The sequence below is a fragment of the Cheilinus undulatus genome, linkage group 15 (genome assembly GCF_018320785.1).
Source record: "Cheilinus undulatus linkage group 15, ASM1832078v1, whole genome shotgun sequence".
NCBI lineage: Eukaryota > Metazoa > Chordata > Actinopteri > Labriformes > Labridae > Cheilinus > Cheilinus undulatus.
The window spans coordinates 38,712,514-38,736,784 of record NC_054879.1 but is presented as its reverse complement, the minus strand read 5'-3'; the positions used below and the strand labels follow the sequence as shown (position 1 = coordinate 38,736,784).

The window sequence follows — 24,271 nt, the reverse complement described above, 5'->3', positions numbered from 1 at the left end:
GGCTAAAAATATCCGCCCAGGTGTAGGGAACATGAGCAAGAGGGGACGCAGTGTCCTCTGTCTGTTTCAGCCTGCTCTAATTATTGTAGCCCAGCATCCAGTCATGGATCCTGCACAGGGCCGGAGAGCTGGAGTGATGTAAAACAGAGGGGAGATGGAGCCACGGCCGTGCAATTACAGCGGGGGAAACAGAGGGTGAGGTAAGACTTGGCTGTGGAGCAAGCGGGGTAGAGGGACACAGAGAAGGGGGTGTGCTGCATTCATGTCCCTGCAGTGTTGTACTCTTCACTCTTGGCTTGGCTTTAAAGGAGTCCTCATTTAGCGTACCAGCTGTGCCGGTGTCTTATCATTACCCGCACTCTGCACTAAAGGCTCCACACACATAAATTAACACGCAAACGCAAATGACAAAGAGCAGCATCAAAGTGTGCTCCAAGGGTTTAACTTACTCATGCATACTCAAAGAGAGGCATGTGAGAAGGTGATGAGGTCTTAATCAGAGTTTCAGCAGGTCTCCTGAATTAAAGCTTAAAGTAGGGGTGTGATGGTACATCAGTCTAAATTCCTGTCTTCATATGGAAAGATTAAAGACAAAGAATTTAAGTGGAAAAAAAATCAGTATCTTCATCTTTAAGGCTTCTAACTTGCATTCAAAGATATCATTTTTCTTGTCTTTAAAATAAAATAATTATTTTTTCATTTAGATATGCAGAATTACTCAGTACTGCAGTAGGAGTTGTATTAAAGGTGCATATAAATTGTGTTGACATTGTTGAATACTGTTATAGTGATTATATAGTGACATTAACACAGTTTCAAGGTCCCGTCAGTGAGGGATTTGGTGGTATTTAAGTCTTGAACTGTCAGGGTTAGCTGCATTCAGTTCTCTTTGCATCCCGGAAGTATTCAGTATTCACCTAATTTATAAAGAAAATACTGAAATGTCACATTGACTTAAGAATTCAGACACTTTACTCAGTACTTATTTGAAGCACAGTTGGTAGCAATGAAAGCCTCAAGTCTTTTTGAATATGAGTAACAAGCATTGCACACCTGGAGTGGGGAATTTTCTGCCATTCCTCTTTGCAAATCCTCTCAAGCTCAGGCAGGTTGGATGGGAACCATAATTGGACAGCCATTTTCAGGTCTTCAGAGATGTTCGATAGGGTTCAAGTCCAGGATTTGGCTGAGCCACTATAGGACATTCACAGTTGCCCCCTAAGCCACTCATGTTCTGCCATGGCTGTGTGCCTAGTGTCAACGTCATGTTGGACGGTTAACCTTCAGCCCAATCTGAGGTCCTGACTACTACAGTACAGGTTGTCATTGAGGATGTCTCTGTACTTTGTTCCATTCAGCTCTCCCTCAATCCTAACCAGTACCCCTATCCCTTCTGCTGAAAGCACCCCCACAGCATGATGCTGCCACCTCCATGCTTCACTGTTGGGATCATATTGGGCAGGTGATGAATGAATCCTGGTTTTCTCCAGACATAATGTTTAGAAGTAAGGCCAAACTTCAGATGCCCTCATGTGTTTTGCACTGAGGAGAGGCTTCCGTCGAGCCACTCTGCCATAAAACCCAGATAGGTGGAGGGCTGCGGTGACGGCTGTCCTTCTAGAACTTTGTCCTATTTCCACACAGGATCTCTGGAGCTCAGTCAGAGTGACCATTAGGTCACTAAGGCCCTTTTCCCTCTATTGCTCAGTTGGGCCAGTGCAACCAGCTCTTGGAAGAGTCCTGGTCCTTCAATGCAGCAGATTTTTTGTTGCCTTCTCCAGATCTGTGCCTTGCAACAGTCCTGCAGGCAGTCCCTTTGACCTCACAGCTTGGTTTCTGCTCTGATATGCAGTATCAGCTGTGAGCTCTTCTAAAGAGAGGTGTGTGGCTTTGCAAGTAATATCCAGTCTATTTAATTTACCACAAATGGACTCCAATCAAGGGTTAGAAACATTTTAGTAATGTAGTCGGATCTGTCTTCAACTTTGTACAGCATCACCCAGATGCACCAGTCACGTTAGTTGTGCGGCTCTACTTGAAGAGCTATGGCAATATTGTTCAATGCCAAAGAATCAATATTACTGTGTATGAAATGCCTAGTCATTTAAACTCAATGTTATGGAGTCAGTGGTTTACATTTGTTCATTTTTGCAGCTCACAGTCAAAGGCAATACATGATCCATTTCTCATGTACAAAAAATGATTGGATTCCACTGTTTTCACACTAAACCGTCTCTTATTGTTTAGTTCTAAATTGCTGAAATACTTTATGGGATAACTCATCGGGCAAAAACCTCACTCAACCCATTAACCTCCTCCAGAGACCATGCAGCATCCAGCAGCCTGTGTAGAAAAGGACGCGCCCGGAGATCAGGCCCTGCATCTGTAATGCAGTTTGTTTGGCAGTCAGGAGGTCACTGTGGGACGGCTGATTAACTGGCTGCTTTTGTTCTCCACAATTGTTGTTGTTAAAATTCCTCCACCTTTAGGCAAACAGCCATGACAACTGCTGCAGAGCAAAAGTGATTCATTTACACAGTTCTACCTCAAAACCAGTCTGTGGAAAAGATTTAATTTAACTGTGATGTGAGGTTGAGGTTGCAGAACATCTTTTTTTAAGAAGAAAATAGCTTTCTACACTTGATACAATGCACCAGTGTGGTTGTGTTGGGTTTTCTTTTCTAGAGCTAAAAACCTTGAATAATTCTCTTTTGCAGCTTCCAAACTTCTATATCTGCTGCTTTTCTTTATTCAGTTTGATGTTCTATGCTTGTCTTTATTAAAACAACGTGGATTAGGAAATTCTTAAGATGTGTCTTAAAAATTAAAATCTTCCATTAAAAATGTTGGAAAGAAAAGTATGTTTATTAGGATGTACTGAAGATATCATAAAGTCATAATTATTCAGAAAACATGCCTGTCAGATCTCCGCTTTTGTCTGGAATGCACCTTTAGTTTCTCCCACCTATTTGGGATAAGTACAGGGACCTGATAAGTTTAAAACCTCAGCCTTGTCTTTGAACAGCAAATATATATATATATATATATATATGTATGTATGTATATATATGTGTGTGGGTGGGGGTGTGTGTGTGTGTGTAGTTGATTAATTAATTAATTTTTTTTTTTTTTTTTTTTACTAAAACTGATGTCTGCAAATCTCCTGAGGTCTGGTTTCTGCAGAAAATACATCACGGCAAGTAATGGTGTCAGCCATTGAGAGTGATATGACTGTCAGGGTGTTATTTGTCCTCCTCTGTCAATAAAGGCAAGATAAGCCAAAAAAATATAGATCTTAAAAAACAATAGTGAATGCGGAGAAAGCATTTATCAAGGAACAACACTTTCTTTTTCAATCTTACATGGAAGGAATGAACACCAGTTGTGGGTAGAGAACACAGTTAAAGTACTCAAGTGGAAGTACTGCAATAATAATTATTCAAGTAGAAGTATAAGTACCCACAAATATAAGTACTTGATTAAGAGTAAAACAGTACCTCATTAAAAGACTACTCATGTAGTGAATAACTTCATTTTGCGCAATTTAGTAAAAAGTATTGCATTACAACATATTATTCAGGGGTAGTAATGTGAACTGCACATTGTAATAAATTAAGTAGCATAACAGAGGTTTGAACTTATACGTTTAGCTAACTAGCAGTGCAGTTGTTAGCTTATTTAGCTTTCTTACCATAACATGCTTTCTTAGATTTTACATGCTATTTTTGAAGCTTAAGATTTTCACGGTTTTAGGTAGACACAGTAGGCAGCGCATTATGTGGCTGTTGTTCCTCGTCGTTTGAAAGACAGAGTCATGATGTCGGGCCAGGGATGAACATGCTCCTCTGAAGGAGATGCAGGAATTTCATTTTCAGCCATTATCTCCCAACTGTTGATAGTTAAGGGGGAGGGGTCACTCCTCTGCTGAGGATTTACCACACGCTGCTGTGAGAGCTCAGCTGAGTGTAGAAAACACTTAATGAAAATAAATTATAGACAAGTAAAAGTAGCTACCAGTGTATTACTCAATGCAACGGAGCAGAAGTATAGTTTTTTAATCGTATATGTAATGGAGTACAAGTAAAATACTCTGCTCATTAACTACTCTTAGAAGTAGGATTTTTCAAAAAAACTTACTCAAGTACATGTAACAGAGTAAATGTAACGTTACTACCCACCTCTGATCAACACATTAATGCATCTCTTATAAGTTTGCCAACTCTTTAATACTGTAATATTTTTCCAATTCCACATTTAAAGATAAAATAATCTTTGCTTTTTTTCAATGCCTGATTGTACTCAGAAGTACAATAAACCTTAGAAAAAAAACACCTTTATTTTATTAGACGGGAGTATTTTGGTAAAATCAATCCATCTCGAAATTTCAGGCAGATTACTAAGCACTGTCTAAAATTACACATAAAATGGCAACGTTTGTCCATTAAGGAGCTTACCTGTAATTTTTGGTAAATAAAAGCAAGAATGACCCAATAATGAGTGCTCAGACCAGTGGTTCTCAGATGTTGTGGCAAGACACACTGGTGTGCATTGAGCCAAGTCTCAGTGTGCCGTAGCAGTTTGTACAACCATACATAATTACTGCAACTATACAGGAAGTTCAGCTCAGTCAGGACTACTTTGTCAAGAAACACATGATTTGTGGTCATAGTTTCTTTTTTTTTTATAAGCAGGTGTAAATTTGCACTTATTGCTGTTATTCATATGTGGCTGTTCTAGGAAGGAGGAGCTGGGGTGGAGGAAGTTTGTATAAAGTGGTTTGCAGAGGGAGTAGCAAAGCATAGCCAGGTTAGAGTAGTTTAAATATGGGAGCATGAGTACAGTTAGTCAGTAGTGTGCTTTAAAGCGAATCGACTGGCCAGCAGATGTAAGATCAGCTGATCTCAGCTATATAGCAGTGCTAGACTCCATGACCTGTCTGAACTAAAGCTATACGCTCGTTTTACTGTAACATATTTTTAACACATATATATATATATATATATGTATGTGTGTGTGTGTATTTGTCATGCCTTGAAATTTTGGCTTGATCTTATGTGTGTGGAAACCACTGCCTTAGACTTCTTAGACTTTTTTGTCAGCATGCCTATGTTTTGATACACTTACCTTTCCTAAGAACGTGATTTGACACACCCACTCAGGGTCCAAAAGTTAAGCAGAGGTCATCCTGAGAAAAACATGCCCAACACACATCCTCAGGGGACCATAAATCTGTAGACCTCACTGAGGTCATGAGCAAACTATTTAGCTTAACTCATTCAGCGTCATCCTCACTACATATAACAGAACTCTCTGCTCAAATGTCAGCATCGTTTCTTTTCAGAGATTTGAACCACACATCTTGTTATTTATTTAGTGACTAGGGCTGCCTCTGACGCATTTTGGAGTCTGAGGTTATTTGTTATGTATTATATTTTTTGTGTGTCTTTTGAAGCATGAGAAGAGAAAAGATTAAGCCCAACATGCAGGGCGCCAATACAAAGCAGTAAGAAATGATGATTTGGCAGCATGATCAACAGTTATGCAAAAGAGGAATTAATTATTAAAAGATCTTCTTCTTTTTCACATTAATCATTCAAGTTTTTCTCCCAAAATGTCAAAAATGTTGAAAAAGTCTGATTATTCCACACTGACACAGCCCAAACAGTCCAGTGTGTTCTGTATTTATTTTTTGGAAGCTTTTCTTTCATTTTTTTTCTCTATTTGAATTAGATTTTTAACATTTTTTAGATCTTAGTTCTTGTGTCAGTCGAGCCAGACATGTACAAAATCTCAGTTTACAAAAAAAAGAGAAATCACTTTTATTGAGCTTATTAGATCTGGCTTGATGAATGCGGGGTCACAGTCCCACTGAGTGTCTGATAAAAGATTTTAAACTGACTGCAAACTCTCTAAACACATCCTGCTGCCTGGAAAAAAAGGCCTTTTCCTTCTACAAACATGCTCCAACTGTTTGCCCCGATATTGGCCTCAAAGAGAGCAAGAGACAGAGCAAGAGCGAGCGAGTGAGAGAGAGGACAGGGAAGTATATACTTGTTCCCCTGGATTGAGCCGAGCATGGACCCTCCCTCCCTCCTTTCCTGGAGAGGAAAAATGCCCAGAACATAGCAGAGGTTAGAGAGAGGAGGGGGGAGACAAAAGAGTAGACACAGAGCAAAAGAGGGTATCAGGTAAATATAGGTTTGATTATGTGATTAGTGATATGGGGGCATGTCAGCGGACAAATGTGCAGAAAAACAGTAGATAGACATAAAGAGGAGGTGATTTTTATGGAAGAAGTTGGCTTAGTTTGGGATGGGATCTACGTGGTGGGGACAGGGGACATTTTTGTCACCACAGTGTGTCTAAAAGGGGAGGGGGGCTCAGGGTGTAGCTGTGTTTGTTTCATTTTATGTCCCCCGGTGACGTTTTAACTGCTAGCAGATGTGACTCTGCCCAGACCGTGACTTATTTCCTTTACTTTCTCCCTCTTACTTTCTTTGTCCCCCTTTCCTTTCTCTTAACTTCTCTTTCTTTGCTTTTTATTAATTTCTTTCGTTCTCATTTCAGCTCTTGAAACAAGAGGGCTGGTGGGTGTAAGAGAAGAGGCTGCAGACAGCGCTGACATCATCCTGTCCGTTGGTACATTCCTTTCGCACTGAATAAGAAACAGGGAGGAGAAGAACAGCCTAAACTGGTCCTTTTGTTTCTGCAGGTTTTATCTTATACATGGCCCCCCTCAGGAGAGTGAGACCACCCGGAGAGCCTTTACAAGGCATTCTTATCTTTAGCACCCGCTCAAATTAGTCCTACTTTGGCCTCATTATTCCAAGGACACATCCTACTCAGCTCATTCTCATAGAAATCCGTGAAATACTCAACCAGGCATCTCAGCAGGAAGCATGTCAGCGGATGGTGTAATTCTGTGGTTGGATGTGTGTTTCACAGCGGAGGCTTTTTGTATGTCTGATCTCAGGAGGCTGTCAAGTACAGAAGAAATGAGCTTGAACTTGATTTGATATGTATGAAGATAGAGTTGAACAGATTCTGAAGGAGGGAAATGTGTTAATTACTGAGGGCAAAATGCTGCTGCTTTCTGTAATGATTCATAAAAGAGAGTCTCTAATGTTCCTCCCATGTGAAAAAGTTCCTTAAAGAGGGAAACTGGTTCAACATTTGCATACAGTCCAGTAAGACTGTTTGGCTGTGTTCCACTTCTCTTCTTGTAAGGTCTGCTCACCGCGGCGGAGAGAGAAGTGAGAGGGAGGGAGGTCTTCACGACTAGAAGGAGACGAGCTGTTCAGTTGGAGTACTCTTTGCATCCCTGTTTTCTTTTTTTTTTCTCCTGGCGTGAGCCCATGACTGAAGAAGCTGATGAGTGCTGGACAATCCGGAGCTGCAGAGACAACACTTGGACGAGGAAAGCGGGAAGAGCTGTAGTGGGGGAGAGCATGGGGCACCTCTCTGACCTAGATACAGAGGAGATTTTGGCTCAAGGCGAACTCTGTCGGACCCCAGCTGGGGCACAACATAGCTCAGGAATGCAACCACCCCAGCTCCTGATTCCTTTGCTTCTTTTTCCCCCTCCATTCCTGCACCTCTGTGTAATCAGACACATACTAGTAAAATCACTGGGATGCATTTTGTTGTTGTGAGAAGTTTCCTTTCTGTGTATTTGTTTGTCCATCTGTCAGTTTATGACTGTTGCAGTGAGGTACACAGCTAACTAAAAGAAGTCATTGTTGGCTCGAACAGATGGATGAGAACACTCTGCTTTCAGTTCACTTCAGTTTCATGACATTGTATTCAAATACATGTACTTTAATATGGAAGTGGCCCCCCTTTAGCAGTGATAACAGCCTCAACTCTTCTTTGAAGGCTTTCCCCAAGATTTTGGAGTGTTTTTGTGAGAGGGAGAAGAAGGCCTTGCTCGCAGTCTTCCATTCCAGTTCATCCCAAAGGTGCTTGATTGAGTCAAGTTTTCCACATCAAACACATCAACCATTTCCTTATAATCCTGTTGGAATAGTAAAGGGCCTTCCCCAAACTGTTATATCAAAGTTGGAAGCATAGCATTGCCAAAATGTCTTATGTTGAAGCATTAGGATTTGCCTTCACTGGAGATAAGGGGCCTAGACCAAACATTGAAAAACAGCCACATACCAGTATCCCTCCCTCATCAAACTTCACAGTTGGTACAGTGCAGTCAGGCAGGTAAAGTTTGGCATCTGCCAAACCAGATTGGCCCACCTGACTGCTCCACAGTCCAGTGTCAGTGTGTTTTATACTGCTCCATTCAACACTTAGCATTGGACTTGGGGATGCAGCTGCTCATTCCACAGAGCTTCTGCTGCATGGTTGTTGTGCTTGCAATAATGTCAGTGGAATTTCTGGACTGTTGTTCCTAAACACTTCCACTTTGAATAATATCACTTACAGCTGAATGTGGGATATCTGCAGAGTTAAAATTCCCTGGGCCATCTTATTGCAAAGATGGCTTCCACCACCATACACAGATGTTTTCAAATAGAGACTGCATGGCTAGGTGCTTGATTTTATACACCTGTGGCAACAGGTCTGATTGAAACACCTGAATGCAATAATTAACAGGTGTGGCCACACACTTTTGTCCATATTGTGTATTTTGGCAGGCAGGTTAGACAATGCACCTAACTTGTCTGCAATTTTTGGAATCAAAACTAAAGTTAGCAGATATTGGGTGCCTATTTTTTAGTTGTGATATGAAAAAATGCATCAATATTGTTTGATTTTTACTTCTATCATTAAGAAGTTCAAAAAGCTTGTATCACTACAACTCCTTTTGCAATTAAGAATAATTAAAGCAAAAGGGGAAGGCTGTCTCTTAAATCATATTTTGGCCAATAATCTCACGTTGTAGTTTGTTTAAGCATTTATTGTGCAACATAACATGTTTGGCGTCAGACTCCAACTTAATCACTCCTCACATACAGAATTTAAGGAGTGATAAGATAACAGCTTAAACCCCCCATTGGAGCCAACAGCTGGATGCTGGGGTGGAGGTGGGTTGAAAATGAGAGCTTTCCAGTGCAGCAGCAATTGCAGAGGAGGAGACTAGAAAGCTGGCAGCTTAAATAGACCACTAATTTAGGAGGATGTGAGTCATGTGATTTGATTAAGATGCTGTCAGGTGTGAATCAAGATTATCGACAGAAATAGGTCGTTTCATAAGTTAAATAATCTGTCATGAAGAGTCTTAACTCAGATTGCTTGAGACAAATATGTTTTTGCTGCATGAGTAGAAAACTTCACAAACCTTTTCTCAAAACGACCCCATTGTTCCTTAGGTTTTTTAACTCTCAAGCACCTCCGTAGAAGTCTTACCCAATTTCTGTTGAATCCTTTAAATGTTCATGGTTTTAATCTTTAGGGCTTTGTGTTTTACTGTAGTATTATATAGTTGGTCTAATTCTACCTTTCCCACCTTTTCTAGTCCATTCAAAGCTAACCTGCCGTTAACCTTCAACCAACTTTAGCTTTATATTACCCATACAGACTGTGAAGTGTTTTTACTTATCTTTAAGTGCAGTCATTCCCCCAAAATGTCAAACATGAAATAAAATATTCAGTGCTACAATTCTGTTTAAAGTTAGAGTTTTGCAGATTAAAACTTCCAGTAAAAATCATCTCAGCGTGGAGACAGACTGATGCCTTCAGGACACTGTCTGACACTTTAAAGCCTGCATTGACTTCAGAGCCTCATCTGTTCATGGCAGCTTCATTGTTATAACTCTATAATGAGCTCTGAAATATCATTTCTTTGATGAATAATGGTGAGTTCAGAGGCTGAGGTTTTCTAATCATTTTTTTTTCTACTTCCAACAGTCCTTGTTTCACAGTCAGGAGTATAAAATGAAAAGAGCTGCTGCATTCAAATTGTGGTTGTTTTGCCACAGTGACAATCTGAGGGAAAAGACATTTACGTATACAGTGAAAATGCTTATTATTGTGTCCCAAATCAATTCAAACGCCTTCACTTGTCCGTCATCTTGCACCTGTCTGAGACCATTTGTTTTTAATAATTCAAGTTGTCACATAGCTTAATATTTTATTTATGAAAACATTCATAGAGTTCCTTCGCCACAGTGAAAAAAGGGAGAATGTCAGGTAGTTTGTGTCTTCAAATGAGTGTTGTCACAGTACCAGAATTTTAAACATTGAAGTGATAGATGTAAAGACCATACTTGATTGAAAAAATCAGAAAATGAGGCCTGTGTTGATAATAAAAAATGTCAAGGAAAATTCTGCATGCTGTCTAGATTGCTCAATTAAGTTTGCAAAGATTCAATAAGGAAAAGCGGTTGCAATGTTATAATGTCAGTTCTTGGCGACCTGTGGAACTGATCACTGCTCTTTTGCTTGGCTAATGGAAGCTTTGGGTTAGAATATTTATTTTAAAAGCTTCATTACAAAATGCGATATTGTCACTTAGATATATCCTGACTAAATATGCGGTTGATTAACGACTTTCTCTCAAAAAAAGAGAGTGAAGCCTAACTCCATCTTGATTTGTTGTTATCAGCTTTGTGTTCACACCAATGAGCTGGTGCTTCCTTCATCTTTTTAACGGTTTCCTCAGAGGTTCAAACATGCTTCATACTTGTTATCTTACCACTAGCTCTTTATGTTAGGGGAGAGAAACAGCCACTGTCCACTCATGGATGCTTTATTTAGAGGCACAGTGGTGGAGTTTCAACACAAGAGAAAGGAGATTTCATCATTTTTTGAAAATATCTGTTTCCCAAATTTGAAAGTCTTATTTACTAGAAATTAGGGTCAGCCGATTACCAACCTGAGGCCGATTATTGAGTTGAATATTTAGCATTTGGCTGATAATCAGCAACCTTTGTGAAGACTTCTCTTTGTCATATTTTTGGGTATCCTTGCCAATACCGTGTGTCTAATACTGAGGTGCTCAGGAGAGCGAGGATGTGATGGGTCAGCTGCTTGATAAAGGAATTGCAGCTGCGTTTTTACAGGCATGTGGCATGCTTTCCCTGGCCTGATCCAGCTTACAGCACACTGGGTGCTCAGGACCCGGTGAGCTGGTTCAGGCACAGGGTGGGACTGCATGGGAAAATATCTGGAGAGATGGGGCATGGGTCTGGCGCAGGCCTGGATGATGGCCACCAGGAAGCCAGAGCAGGGCAGGACCAAGGTTGATGTGGCAGAGTGCCAAACCGGCATATGCTGCCGGTCTGCACACTGTGTCTTCCCATCCGGCTTTATTCTCCCCACTCTCTCCAAATGTCCTGCATACAACACAATCTGATTAGCTAGATGTCACATGAATACCAGTCAATCAACGCTTGAGTTTGGGTGCCACTGACACAGTGATGTACGTCCGGTTTTCTTGCTGCTACTGTGCAGATGCTCATACTGACAGATGGCTTAAAAGCATATTTTTCTTCATTTTTTGATCATGTAATTTTACTTTTGTGACATTCTGTACATTTGCACATCATAATAAAGGCATACTCAGCTATCGATCAAAAATCGGTATCAGAATTGGACATGAAAAACCAATATCAGTCAACCCCTACAAGGAAGTGCCAACTTGATATAATCTATGAAGCCTGCTTTATCAGGTATTTTCTTAAACTGTCTTTTTGAGATGCTGCTGCAACTCGAACTGAATCACATTTTAGCTTTTTTATGTAGTACAACTTAAATGGCCTGGGAAGCACCATGAGCACAGTGTTGAATCAACATCCCACTAACAGAGAGAAAAAAAGCCAATTTTTAAAGACTTCGATGCTGGCTTGTTTCATTGGATTGCATTAAATTAAACTCTGTGTGCCCAATACCCCATTAAGCTGATTAAAGCGATCCTGATCACTACAGAAAGGCATATCGATGCATAATTCATTCACAGAAATAAGCTCTGCATTTAAGAGATTTCATTTCTCAAGCAAATTCACTGCATGCTGTTTATCACTGTAGGCGTATCCATGGCAGGGTGTTTACAATCAGTAAGTCAATGTTGTTTATGCTAATGAGGGGCAGGGTGCATTGTGGGTATGGATTCAAGGGTGGTTGTGAAATGACACCCAGAGGAGGGAGGCATTGATTGGCCTGCTGGATCAACGGGGCATCACAGAGATGCATGCGCAGGAACATAATCGCAGTTCCACAAAAGCTCAAATGTATGCATTAAAGGCGGATATGCTCCATTAGTCATAGCGCTTTGTGTATGGAGAGATGCAGAGAGACATGCAGATGGATGTTCTAATGTGATTTTAATGTGTTAGCGTGTTCAGATTTAGCTGTCCTGCTGGTTCACCGCCAGTGTATTATCAGCGGTGGAGAATGAAAGAGGCTTTTTGAAAATTTTCTTAACTTCATCGTGAATATCTTGGCCTTTTAATTCCAGTTTTCCTCAGCAGGGCGCCGTTCTACCTGCCTCTTAATAGTCAGACTTTCTGCATAGCATCCTCTCTATCTTTTTCTCTTTTTTTTTCTTTCTGGTTCTGCAAAGCTGGTCTCGGCTCACCAGAGCATCTCTCACAGCCGTAAAAGGCCATGGCACTGGGAATAAGACAAAGCAGAGAGAATTAAGCCACACTGTATTTGAGATAGGAAGATGAAAGTATGCACCAAGGGCTTTAAGAAATATCACTTAGATCTCCTAATCTTTCCCTCATAATTTCAACCCTCTGATAAATAGATTGAAGCAGGAGGGAAAAATGGAAGGAAAAAGGGGCAGGAGTCGAGTAAAATGAGCTGTGAAATGTGCATAAATACAATCAGTTCAGTGCTGGAGGCAGCTTTGTGTATGAAGGGGCCCTGCTTAATCTGTAACGATTCACCACTCAGTCATGAGACGACAGTTCCTGTGATTGGTTTTCAATGGAAGAGAAGGAAAATGAGTGGCGTTTGTTTGTGGCTCTAAAAAATTGATGCCATTTAAGTAGGACACCCACAGAGGGTGTGTTTGTTGTTGTTTGTTTGTGTCTTTTCTGATCGGTTGGGGTTAATAATTGTGTTTACATCAGTCTGGTATCTACTGAAGGTCTGAACAATCCTGGAAAAGTGATATTTAGATATCCTCTCTAGCTGCTAGCTATTTCATACTGCCATATGACAAAAAAATACAAAAATGTACTCTTACTAAATTCAGTGAGTTTCTATAGGCTTAGATAAAAGCAAATATTTGAATAGTACCATTACAATGTGATTGGGACATTAAGACTATTTTTATGTTAGGTCTGCATCATGGAAAAAATAATAATTTTGATTATAATATGAAATGTGATAAACCAGTGTTTGTATTAGCTTAAGCTCTAGGTGTTTGCAGCATTTTTCTTTTTCTTAAGATTGATTTAGGGGGCTTTTTTTTAGCCTTCATTAGAGATAGGACGGTGGATAGAGTGGGAAAACAGGGACAAGAGTGTGAGGGACCCGTGTACATGGGTTACCAAGAGGCTATCCAGGCCACCGCAGCATATTTCTTATTAATCCAAAATGAATCAAGCATTTTTACAGCTGAATTTGCACTAGCTTGTTGATAGCTAGCTTTGGTTTCATCTGGCTGTGTTAAAATGGTTTTAGAGTGTGACTGAAATACACCACTCTCCATTCAGGAGATAAAATTTAAAAATAAAATTTAAACTGAGCAATAATGTATTTCTCGTTTGCATTAAATATTTTTTCTTTTTCTAATTTGTTTACTGCAAATGATAATGTGGCAAAGATGCCAAAATTTCCATTTATCATACTGTTCAAACACCTTTTGAACATTTTGTAGCTTTGTGTAAAGGAAGTGGACCAAGTGTTTCTGCAAACGAATCTGATAAAAGGAGCAAACTCAAGAGGTGAATGTTGGACTTTTTAGACTGCCTAGTCTAGCCTAGTCAACCCCCTTTTTCCACTTTCCTCTCTCTGTGTCTTATAACATCCAGCCAGATAAGCTAAGCTAACAGGACGTTTCACTGAACCAAGCTAGCTTAAGCTAACAGGACGTTTCACTGAACCAAAGTAGCTAAGCTAACAGGATGTTTCGCTGAACCAAGCTAGCTTGAGCTAAAAGGACGTTTCATTAAACCAAGCTAGCTAAGCTAACAGGATGTTTCGCTGAACCAAGCTAGCTTGAGCTAAAAGGACGTTTCATTAAACCAAGCTAGCTAAGCTAACAGGATGTTTCGCTGAACCAAGCTAGCTTGAGCTAAAAGGACGTTTCATTAAACCAAGCTAGCTAAGCTAACAGGACATTTCACTGGACCAAGCTAGCTTAAGCTAACAGGATGTTTCACTGAACTAAGCTAGCTAAGCTAACAAGACGTTTCACTGAACTAAGCTAGCTTGAGCTAACAGGACGTTTCACTGAACCAAGCTAGCTAAGCTAACAGGATGTTTCACTGAACCAAGCTAGCTTGAGCTACCAGGACGTTTCACTGAACCAAGCTAGCTAAGTTAACAGGACGTTTCACTGAACCAAGCTAGCTAGGCTAACAGGACGTTTCACTGAACCAAGCTAGCCAAGCTAACAGGACGTTTCATTGAACCAAGCTAGCTAAGCTAACAGGACGTTTCAATGAACCAAGCTAGCTAAGCTAACAAGACGTTTCACTGAACTAAGCTAGCTTGAGCTAACAGGACGTTTCACTGAACCAAGCTAGCTAAGTTAACAGGACGTTTCACTGAACCAAGCTAGCTAAGCTAACAGGACGTTTCATTGAACCAAGCTAGCTAAGCTAACAGGACGTTTCATTGAACCAAGCTAGCTAAGCTAACAAGACGTTTCACTGAACCGTGTGATATTTACAAATTTACAAACCAGGGGATGTTGTTTGATATGATCTTATCACACAAGTGTACATTGTAAGTTTCTTTTTTAAATGTCTAACAGTTTTGACTTTGATTTAGTTTGTATTGGCATGGTAGTTTAAAAGAAAAACTTGTCTGTAACAGCTACAAGTTCGGTATTTTAGACTCTCTAAACCAAAGTCGTTAACTAGACTACAAGAAATGACAATGACTTAAAAATTTACTGTCAAATGTGGAACAGGAAAACCACTTCTTGTTCTAGTTGATTTTAAAGATCCACATTTCCCTGAAATACCCACAGAAAAAAATACCAGCATCAGAATTTACTTCCATCCCCACATTTATAATCTTCATTGTTCTTAATGTTACAGTGCCTATAAAACTATTCAGCCTTTGACATTCCAGCACTTTGACATTAAGGAAGGGTTTCCTGTGTTTTTTTGTCACAAAATCCAAATTATATTGACCATGATTGATTTATAAAATCAATAAAAGGGTAAAACGATGTGGCCGATCAAAGTTCTTGTCAGGTGTGTTGCTCCTTTTCACTATCCTTTTACTTCAATAAAGGCATTAAAATCCTCACAATAGGTCATTTCAAAAGTCCAAATAAACAACACTTTTGTTAGCTGTCCTGTATTCTGCTGAAAATACCCTGTTTTCATTTCTGTTTTTCTGTTTTACATTTTTTTTTTTAGATTCAAGGAAACTAGTACAAGTCCATCCATCCATTTTATTGCTTATCACAGTCGGGGTTGCAGGGTAGTACGAGTGGGTGAGGTCTTATTGCTAAATTGTACTCCAGCATCGTCCTGGCCCATTATTTAGTCCTGCTCTTTAAATGAGTACAGTATGTAAGGTAGCTATAAGGTCGAAAGCCTGCGCATGGTTGGACACAAGTGGATAAAAGGCTAGTTCACCAGTGTAATAATCAAAATCAGGGCACCAGCGTGAATGAGGCTGTACTGAGCGGTGCCCATGCAGGCTTAATTTATGACCACATAAGGCAGTCTCACTTCCCAGCTCCTCTGTTTCCAGTCTGTGTCAATCATAAAATCTGCACCACATGCTCTGCTGTGATCCTATTACTGGGCTTGGCTCAATTTGCCTCTTTTGATTGACACATCTGTGATCTTGTCACAACAGGAGCCTGTACATGCTCTCACCATGGCAACAATCCACTTGAATCAGCTGGTGGTGGTTCAAAAAAAAAAGAAGAGGAGCCCAGTTTGCTGTGTATTCATTAGCTAAATGTCAGGGATCCTCTGCTGGTTGTCCTTGCAGAGAGATGGACGTAGCGAGCTCTACGTTTAGACCAGATCCATCTGAGAAGCACATCCATTATTCATGTTCTTATTGGAGCTTTCTACAGGTTTCAACAGGCTCCTAGCACATCTGTGTCTAACAAACTGAATTGTCAAAGCCACGGGGATGGCTTTGAAGATTTTTCCATGACCTCAACTTTGCAGTGCAAGTGTGTCTATGTGTATGTGTGTTAAAATCATGCATAGAAATGAACCTACAATCCTTCTCCTCTCACCGCTTTGGGGCTGTGTTGCTATACTTGCATGCTCCTTCCCCCACCCTGCATCCATCTTGTTATATTCTGTCATAAGTGAGCTTATGAAAGTTGGGTCACAAGAATCCTCCCTCTTTTTAACCTACATACCAGAAATCTGGACTCACAAACACACGGCCAGCTTTTGGAGCCAGCTCACGTGCTGTCACTCACACACAAGGCCAACTTTGTGTCTCGCTCTTACAGGAAACAGCGGCTTAAAGAGGGAGGAGGAGGAGGAGGGGGGGATCAGGAGCAGGGAGGAGGAAAGATTTCAGAGCATGGGAATGGGCCCAAAGGAAAACACAGCCCAGACTCCAGATGTGGAAACACCCTACATAGACACATATACAAAAACACACAGCTAGGGAAAGGAGGAGGTAATGAGGGTCATAAAGCTGCTCTTGGAGCTCCGCTTGGCGTCTCCTGATTGGTCGGTTTGCAGCTCCAGTGAACTCATTTTTTTGGCAAGTCGACCTGCAATCTTCTGCGATAAACAAAAGATGAAGCGTGAAATAGTCAACAAGAGGAAATAAGACCGAGTGCTTCAAGAACAGTCGAACCAACACACAAACGGGTAAAGCAAATGGAAGATTTCTGAGCTGTCTTCATTTTCCTTGTATATCTTTTATTCTGTCCTCATTATTTTTTCCCTTAGTGTGCTCACACAAAGACTATTCTGTTGTTTGTACCACAGACGGTTTTAATCTGAAGTGCTGCCCTTGTTCTCCTCTCTACAGACAACAGCTTCACTATTCCAGATCTTTTTCTAAGTTGAGTATGATCAGCTGTCACTACTTCAACAAAGTCTGGCATCGTTGACATGGAAACTACAGGCAAACTCAAGTGGGTCTCCACAGACCCAGAAGTGCAGACATTAAAACATCAACCAAAGTGGAGGAAAAGAATCTAAGCTGGAAGCTCATGTACATATTTATGTCTAAAGAAAGTCATGATACCATTTAAAAATCAAGTCACCATTCTGTGGAGAATATGTGAGTCATTCCCAGGAATGTAGCATCTTTAGTCAGGGCAAAATGAGTACAGACTGAAGTGAGACTGAGTCATGACCGCAAATTAAAACCATTTGAGATGGTGAAGTTGGAGAGGTAGCGCCATCTAAAGGAGTGGTGTGATCAAACCTTGCAGGATGACCAAGAATTTCAACACTTCTTCTATTAGAGAGCATTCAGAGAGTATTCAGACCCCCTTCACTAGTGTTGTTTTTCTTCTGTTTCAGCCTGATGCTGCAGTCGAAAAAAATCATTTTAATTCTCCTTAATCTACACTCAGTAATGCATCATGACAAAGTGAAAAAAGAATTTTAGAAATTCTTGCAAATTTATTAAAAATAAAAAACTGAAATATAACATTGACATAAGTATTCAGACCCTTTATAAAAAAAAAACCTTGAAATTTTCCTCACGTGCTTCAGTTTATCCTGATTGTTGCTGAGATGTTTTTACACCTTGATTTGAGTCCAGCTAAATTAATTTGACATGATTTGGAAAGGCACACACCTCTATGGAAGGCCTCACAGCTCTCAATGAGTGTCAGAGCAAAAACCAGGCCATGAGACAAGAGTGATGTAAGGCATTGGTTCCCACCCTGGGTTCCATAACCCCCCAGCACGAGGCTTTGCCTGCTCCGAGGCTGCAAAAACTAGATATGCAAATATTGACTAAAACCATGATGAAGTGGTTATTTAGTTGTTTTTACAAAAGTCTTTTGATAAGAAAAGCATGTATAGGCATTTTTTTAGAGTTCTATCAGTGAAACAGTTAGAATCTGTGTTGATTTTTTGGTGGCAGTGTGTCACTTTTTCTTCCCTCTTGGGTCCTGGGGGTGCGCCCCTTTTCTTAGGTACATGTAGGGGAGGCTGCAAGGAAAAATGGTTGGGAAACACTGATGTAAGGCACAGACCTGGGGAAGGCTTCAGAAAAAGATCTGCTGCACTGAAGGTTCCCAAGAGCATAGTGGCCTCCATAATTCTCAAATAGAAGAGGTTTGGCATATCCAGGACTGTTCCAAGAGCTGGCCAAACTAAGCAAGTGGGGGAGAAGGGCATTAGCAGGAACCTGATTGTCGCTCTAACTGGGCCAGAGATCCTGTGTGGAGATAGCACAAAGTTCCAGGGGGACAACCATCACTGCAGCCCTCCACTGATCTGGGCTTTATGGAAGAGTAGTGTGACGAATGCCTCTTCTTGAAAGCCTGTTTTCAGTTCATGAAAAAAGCACCTGAAGGACTCCCAGACCTTGAGAAATAAGAGTCTTTGCTCTGATGAAGCCAAGATTGAACTGTTTGGCCTCACTGCTAAACATAATATCTGGAGGAAACCAGGAATTACTTATCACCTGCCCAGTACCATCCCAACAGTGAAGCATGGTGGTGGCCGCATCATGCTGTGGGGGTGTTTTTTGGCAGCAGGGACAGGGAGACTGGTCAGGCTTGAGGGAAAGGTGAAAGCAAAGTACAGAATTTACCACAGGAGCCAAATTTCAAGTGTTCGTTTATTTATTTATTTATTTATTTTTTTGCCAAGGCTCTGAATACTTCTGTCAATGTGATATTTCAGTTTTTTATTTTCAATACACTTGCAAAAATGTCTAAAATTCTATTTTCACTTCATCCTGATGTGTTACTGAGTGTAGATTAATGAGAATACATTTTTTTGACTGTAGCATCAGGCTGTAACGTAAGAAAAACGACAAGAGTGAAAGGACTCAAAACTTTATGAATGCATTGTATTTCAGCTTTAATTAAACAATATCTAGGTGAAACAGTTTGAGTCTAAAACCATGCTTCAGGTGCATTATAACCAGCAAATTTGTGAATAAATGCACTAGATTTGGTTGTATTTGGATCAGATTTGTTTGAGGAGTGCCAACAATACTGGTGGAAATGTATATGGGCAGACTTGTGTTTGGCTTAGAAAATCAGTGGGAAGAAACACCAAAAAACAACGATTTTCTGTGCCAACGTTCTGGAGAAAAAAGACAGAAGCTCAAAGCTGAGAAATTTTTTACTCAATTCAGTGTCTTTGGGATTGATAAGGTAGTTTTTGAGCATTTTGCTGGCTCAGAAGATAAACGGATGTCATTTAGCATGCAATTAAAAAAGATGGAAAAAGGGAAATTATAATTCTTGCATTTCTGATGCTGTGTCTTGTGTGTTGGTAGTGCATCACTCTGCTTTGTAAAAGGTTTCCTAACAAGACAACAGCGCCGCCCTGAGTCTGAAACTTGCGGAAAGTGTCTCTTAAGTGTCAACATTGTGTTTTTTTTTTTCCCAGGAGATGCAGAGCAAGAGCAAAGTGTGCGCCAATGTGTTCTGCGGGGCTGGCAGAGAGTGTGCCGTGAACGAGAAGGGGGAGCCCAGCTGTCTGTGTATAGAGGTGAGTGAGAGCACACTGACATTACTTCCACACAAGAAAAGATGGTTGAAACATCTGTGTGAGTAAACCCCTCTAAGGTTCAGTTAACTGTAGTTCTTCCCTCATCTGTTTTCCAGAGCTGTAAGCCCCACAAGAGGTCAGTGTGCGGCAGCAATGGTAAGACGTACAGAAACCACTGTGAGCTCCACAGGGACGCCTGTCTGACTGGCCTGAAGATCCAGGTGGCCCACGATGGACACTGTCAGGGTATGAAAGGCATCAGCTGACACCACAGTGCTACATGTAGCTAACTGGAGAAAAAGCAGTGAATAGGGGAGAATATCCACACTGAGGGCGCTACTGTAGATATTTACTTGAACTTCATTGCAGTGTTCTTGAACCTCATGCACCAAACTTAAGAAAAAGAAGATTGCTAAATGTGGGGCTTTAACATTTATGCTTTAAACTTGCTGCTCTCTGTCTGACTGCATCAGGGATTCAATTTTTCTGAAAGTGATCAGATATTCCAGGTTTGCAGTTCTGTAGAAGTGACCAACATGGATCATGGATATCAGTGAAAGCACATTCAAAAAGAGGGACTAATATGTGAAATAATGAGAATTTCAGAACAACTAAAAACTTAAATGTGTGATAATTCTTTGAATTATCCATGCTGTTTTTATGTTTAGCTGAGCTTGTTTTGAATAGAGGGTGGTGAGTTAGCTGTTTGTGTTTTTGTGCAGACTGTGCAGGTACTTCAAAGTACGACACACCATTAGCCCCCAGCTCACAGCATGGCAAACAACTGAAACAAGGCATGGTGGTGTGAGATGTTAAGGCTCTGACTGGGCTCTGTGTCTGCTTTCATGTATAGAAAGTTTTTTCCACCTTCATTACAGGCACAACAGACCTTATTATTATGCAAATGCTGATACTGAGCTCATGAAATTAGCTTAATATGCTTGTGTAGGTCTAAGACCTTTTCTTCATATTGTCTTCCCACCTCTCGATTAATTGCATTATTCTATTTGGTGTGCAAACACATTTTAATGTCTGAATCCTTTATATCAAACTATGAGGTTAGGCGTGTTTTATTAAAGGTCACATATACACAAAATACACTTATTCAGACTTTTCAAGCAACCACCTTTGAGAAAAATGTGTGCTGAAACAACCAATCTCAGATTTTCCCCTCATGATGTCATGTACGGAGTTAGCACCGCCCCCAGGTTCGGTTGCCCCTCCCCACTTGCAAGAACATTCCGCCCTCCTGTCCTGATCAAGGGGGGGGAGTCAGACAGCTCATCAACATTTAAGCCACAGACCCTGAAACAGCTCATTCTGAGCAGGGCTGAAACAGAGGGTTTTTTAGACATGCAAAAATCCAATATTGGAGTGTTTTTTCAGCAACAAACTTCACAGGCATGTTTTAGGGACCTTTGAGACCAATATTAACTTGTCTTGAAAGGGTAAAATATGTGACCTTTAAGGAAAACACCTGCTCTGTATTCAGTGACAGAGAGCACTGGAAGTCATGCCCAGAATTCATGCAAGATGTCATGGGGGTTAGAAGGCGAATAAAAAAATAAACAAAAAAGAGGTCCAAAAAAGAGAACAAAATCTCAGTCACTGTTTTTTTTTACACAAGTAAAAAACTTTCAAAACATGTTAGTTCATCTGAAAGACAACGGATGTACACATTGTTTTCTCAAAAAAATCTCAAAACATAAATAGAAATTTACAGTGGGGTGCACAAGTTACATGTTTTTTAGTCTCCTTTTCCAGTCAAATAATGGCCCTTGAGCTCAAAGTCTCCTGGGGGATATTCCGGAACAAATTTCACAAAGGCATCACTTCAGGTTACAGTATGATTTCCAGTTTTTCCAGTATATTTCCCCTTTTTTGGTAGCATACCTCAGAGAATGTTGTTCCATTTTATAAATGTCCTGAATTATTTCCTTCTGGTAATTGCCTTTCTATTACCAGCTACTGGTATATATAATAAGTATCTCTCATGTTTCTTAAGTCCAGTTGGCAGATTTCCCAAACATACAGCACTGAAAGAAAAGTTAAGCTCAGAAATGATTGTAGATCTAATTGTAGTCATAATATCCATCCAGTAAGAAGAAATAACAAGACAATCTCAAAATATACGAAAATGAGCTGCAGACATATTAGCGCACATTCTCCAGCATCAACTGTACTCTGGATTGATTTTTTGTATTTGTTTGATTTGGGGGGTGATAAAATATCTTAATATGTTTTACCAGGTGTGTTCGCTTCACTAGTGGGAACTTTATTCTGTAAACTGTTAAGACTTATAAGTATGACCCAAATAAGCTCAGATCATACAAAGCTGTTTAACTAGGCTGGAATGAGGCGGTAAACCCTGCAACACGAGGAGAAAAAAAGCCCTCTTAGAAATGCTCAGGCTAAAAATACAAGAAATTTGATTGTTTTACTTCACAGTAATGAATCCAAGGCAAAGATATTTCTTTTTCAGACTTGTTTGCAGCCCGAACACAATCCTTAGGGTAAAATAGAGTTGTTTAGATTACTCAGAGATATGAAAGTGTACTTTTTATTTTTTGTTGTGTGTGATTTAAATCGTCAATAAGAAGTGAATCCATTTGTTTTTATTTTTCTCTCACTTTCCTTTGTCTTTTTGGGATAAGGGCATGTTTTTAAAAGGTATCAAACTTTGAATAAGCAGTTATATACTTGTAAGTCATGATCAAACTCAACTATAAGTCTGGTTATTGTAGCTGTAAGCGAAAAGTCAGGAAAAACTCAGAAACAAGTTCAAATAATAGGATTATCCATAATACTGGACTAAAATATGTATCAGATCAAGTTTTTCATCTTATTTGCCTTTCACTTTTTGCTGTTTGTATTACATTTATTTATTTGTACAATTAAATAAACATTAGTATAAAAAAAGTACCTAAGTTACATTGTTGGCAAAACTGCCATTTTACATCTGTAGTACTTTCCCCAGCAGAGTTTTCTCAGCTTGTAAACTGACTGAAAATTAACTGTAAATTGTGAACTTTAGACTTAAAAACCGAGAAAATAATTCATGTAAATTAGGGATGTACAATTTGAATGGTTTGATATTGGCATTGGCAGATATTGGCTGTATTGAAAAGTGCTGTTTTAGTGGGACAGTGCTTTAAAGAAAGGGAGGTTGATCTCTATAAACTACACAACAAAACCTATGTATAAAACAAGTGCAGCAAACCATGCAACATGGTAATAATTCAATCTCAATGAATCCAGAGTAAGCATAGTTGCTTAATGCTAGTGTGAGTTATGGGGAATTGTAACGTAAATGTAGATCTGGGACTTAAATATGATAAAATTTGTTTGTTATCATTTGCCAAATATGAGAAAAAAATGTCACGTTTGCCTTTTCAAGATCAAAATTCATGAAGTATCAATTTTTGAAACTTAAATTCTCAGTGAACACAAGGAAGTAAATGTGTGTTCGGCAGAGAGGCCAAAAGTCCTCAGTTACCTTTAGATGAGGTTCTTTTGGCTCACCTGACAAATAGACTGACTGCTGATAACACTTTGTGTAGTAAATTAAAGTGTTTGATCTCTGTACCTTCCCATCTTCATATAACTGACACGTCAGGTCAATGGGTTGATAGTGTACCATGTAAGGCCAGCCACGTGTCACCGTATAAAAACAGAGCTACTCTCACACTTCCAGCCTTGACTTTATCCATTAATGCATCTAATGGCTGTGTCTTATCTGGACTCAACCTTTCACTGCTCACCACGAGAGATGTCACACTCTCTCTGCCTCTTGGTCTGGCTGAACATTTATCAGATCTGAGGCAAAAAGAAGTAGTCAAGAGAAATAGTTACGTCATCCTGTCGCTTTTACAGACCTTTGGCCGACAGCTCAGTGACAGCAAAGTTTATCTCTGCTCTTCTGAATCGAGACATCACTGTTTAATATGTCATTTCACATCAAATCTGACAGTATGTCTCTTTTTCTTTACTTTTAGAGAAGAAGACAGAGCAGGCTGCTGCCAGCCCAGGTGAGTTTGTGTGTGCAAATCTAAAGGTGATGATCACATGTAGTATTTAAGTTAAAGATTATAGTTCAAACATGTGAAAAGGCTTGATTTATTCTGGTTTTATTATCAGGCCATTCTAGGTGCAATAATTATTGAAATTAAAAGGATACAATAGAAAATTTAAAAAACATAATTATGCTAAATATGGGCCAAACATGTATTAGCTTTAAAGATAGATTTCTTTCTTTGTATTTTGACCTAAATGTTCCCGGCCCTGCAGTGGTTTGCTACGCCGCTGACCGCAATGAACTGAGGAGTCGTGTGATCCAGTGGCTGCAGACCGAGGTCGTCCCGGACGGCTGGTTCGTCAAGGGATCCAACTTCTCTGACATCCTGCTCAAATACTTCAAGGTGGGAACAAAAGAAAGAGCAGACAGCGGCCTCTAAGAAAGCACACAACTGTTCCTCCATCATTATTTTTACTGAGCAGCCTACTTCATTTATCAA

At 40.0% G+C, this 24,271-nt stretch overlaps 1 protein-coding gene across 1 annotated transcript in view; it reads left to right on the top strand.

The window, feature by feature from the left end:
- Positions 1–24,271, top strand: part of LOC121522438 (follistatin-related protein 1-like) — a 38,691-nt gene that overhangs the window by 6,083 nt on the left and 8,337 nt on the right. Inside the window, exons 3-6 of the mRNA XM_041806828.1 lie at positions 19,656–19,757; positions 19,874–20,003; positions 23,753–23,785; positions 24,045–24,175. Coding sequence (XP_041662762.1) covers positions 19,656–19,757; positions 19,874–20,003; positions 23,753–23,785; positions 24,045–24,175 — 396 coding nt within the window. The remainder of the gene's footprint in view (positions 1–19,655; positions 19,758–19,873; positions 20,004–23,752; positions 23,786–24,044; positions 24,176–24,271) is intronic.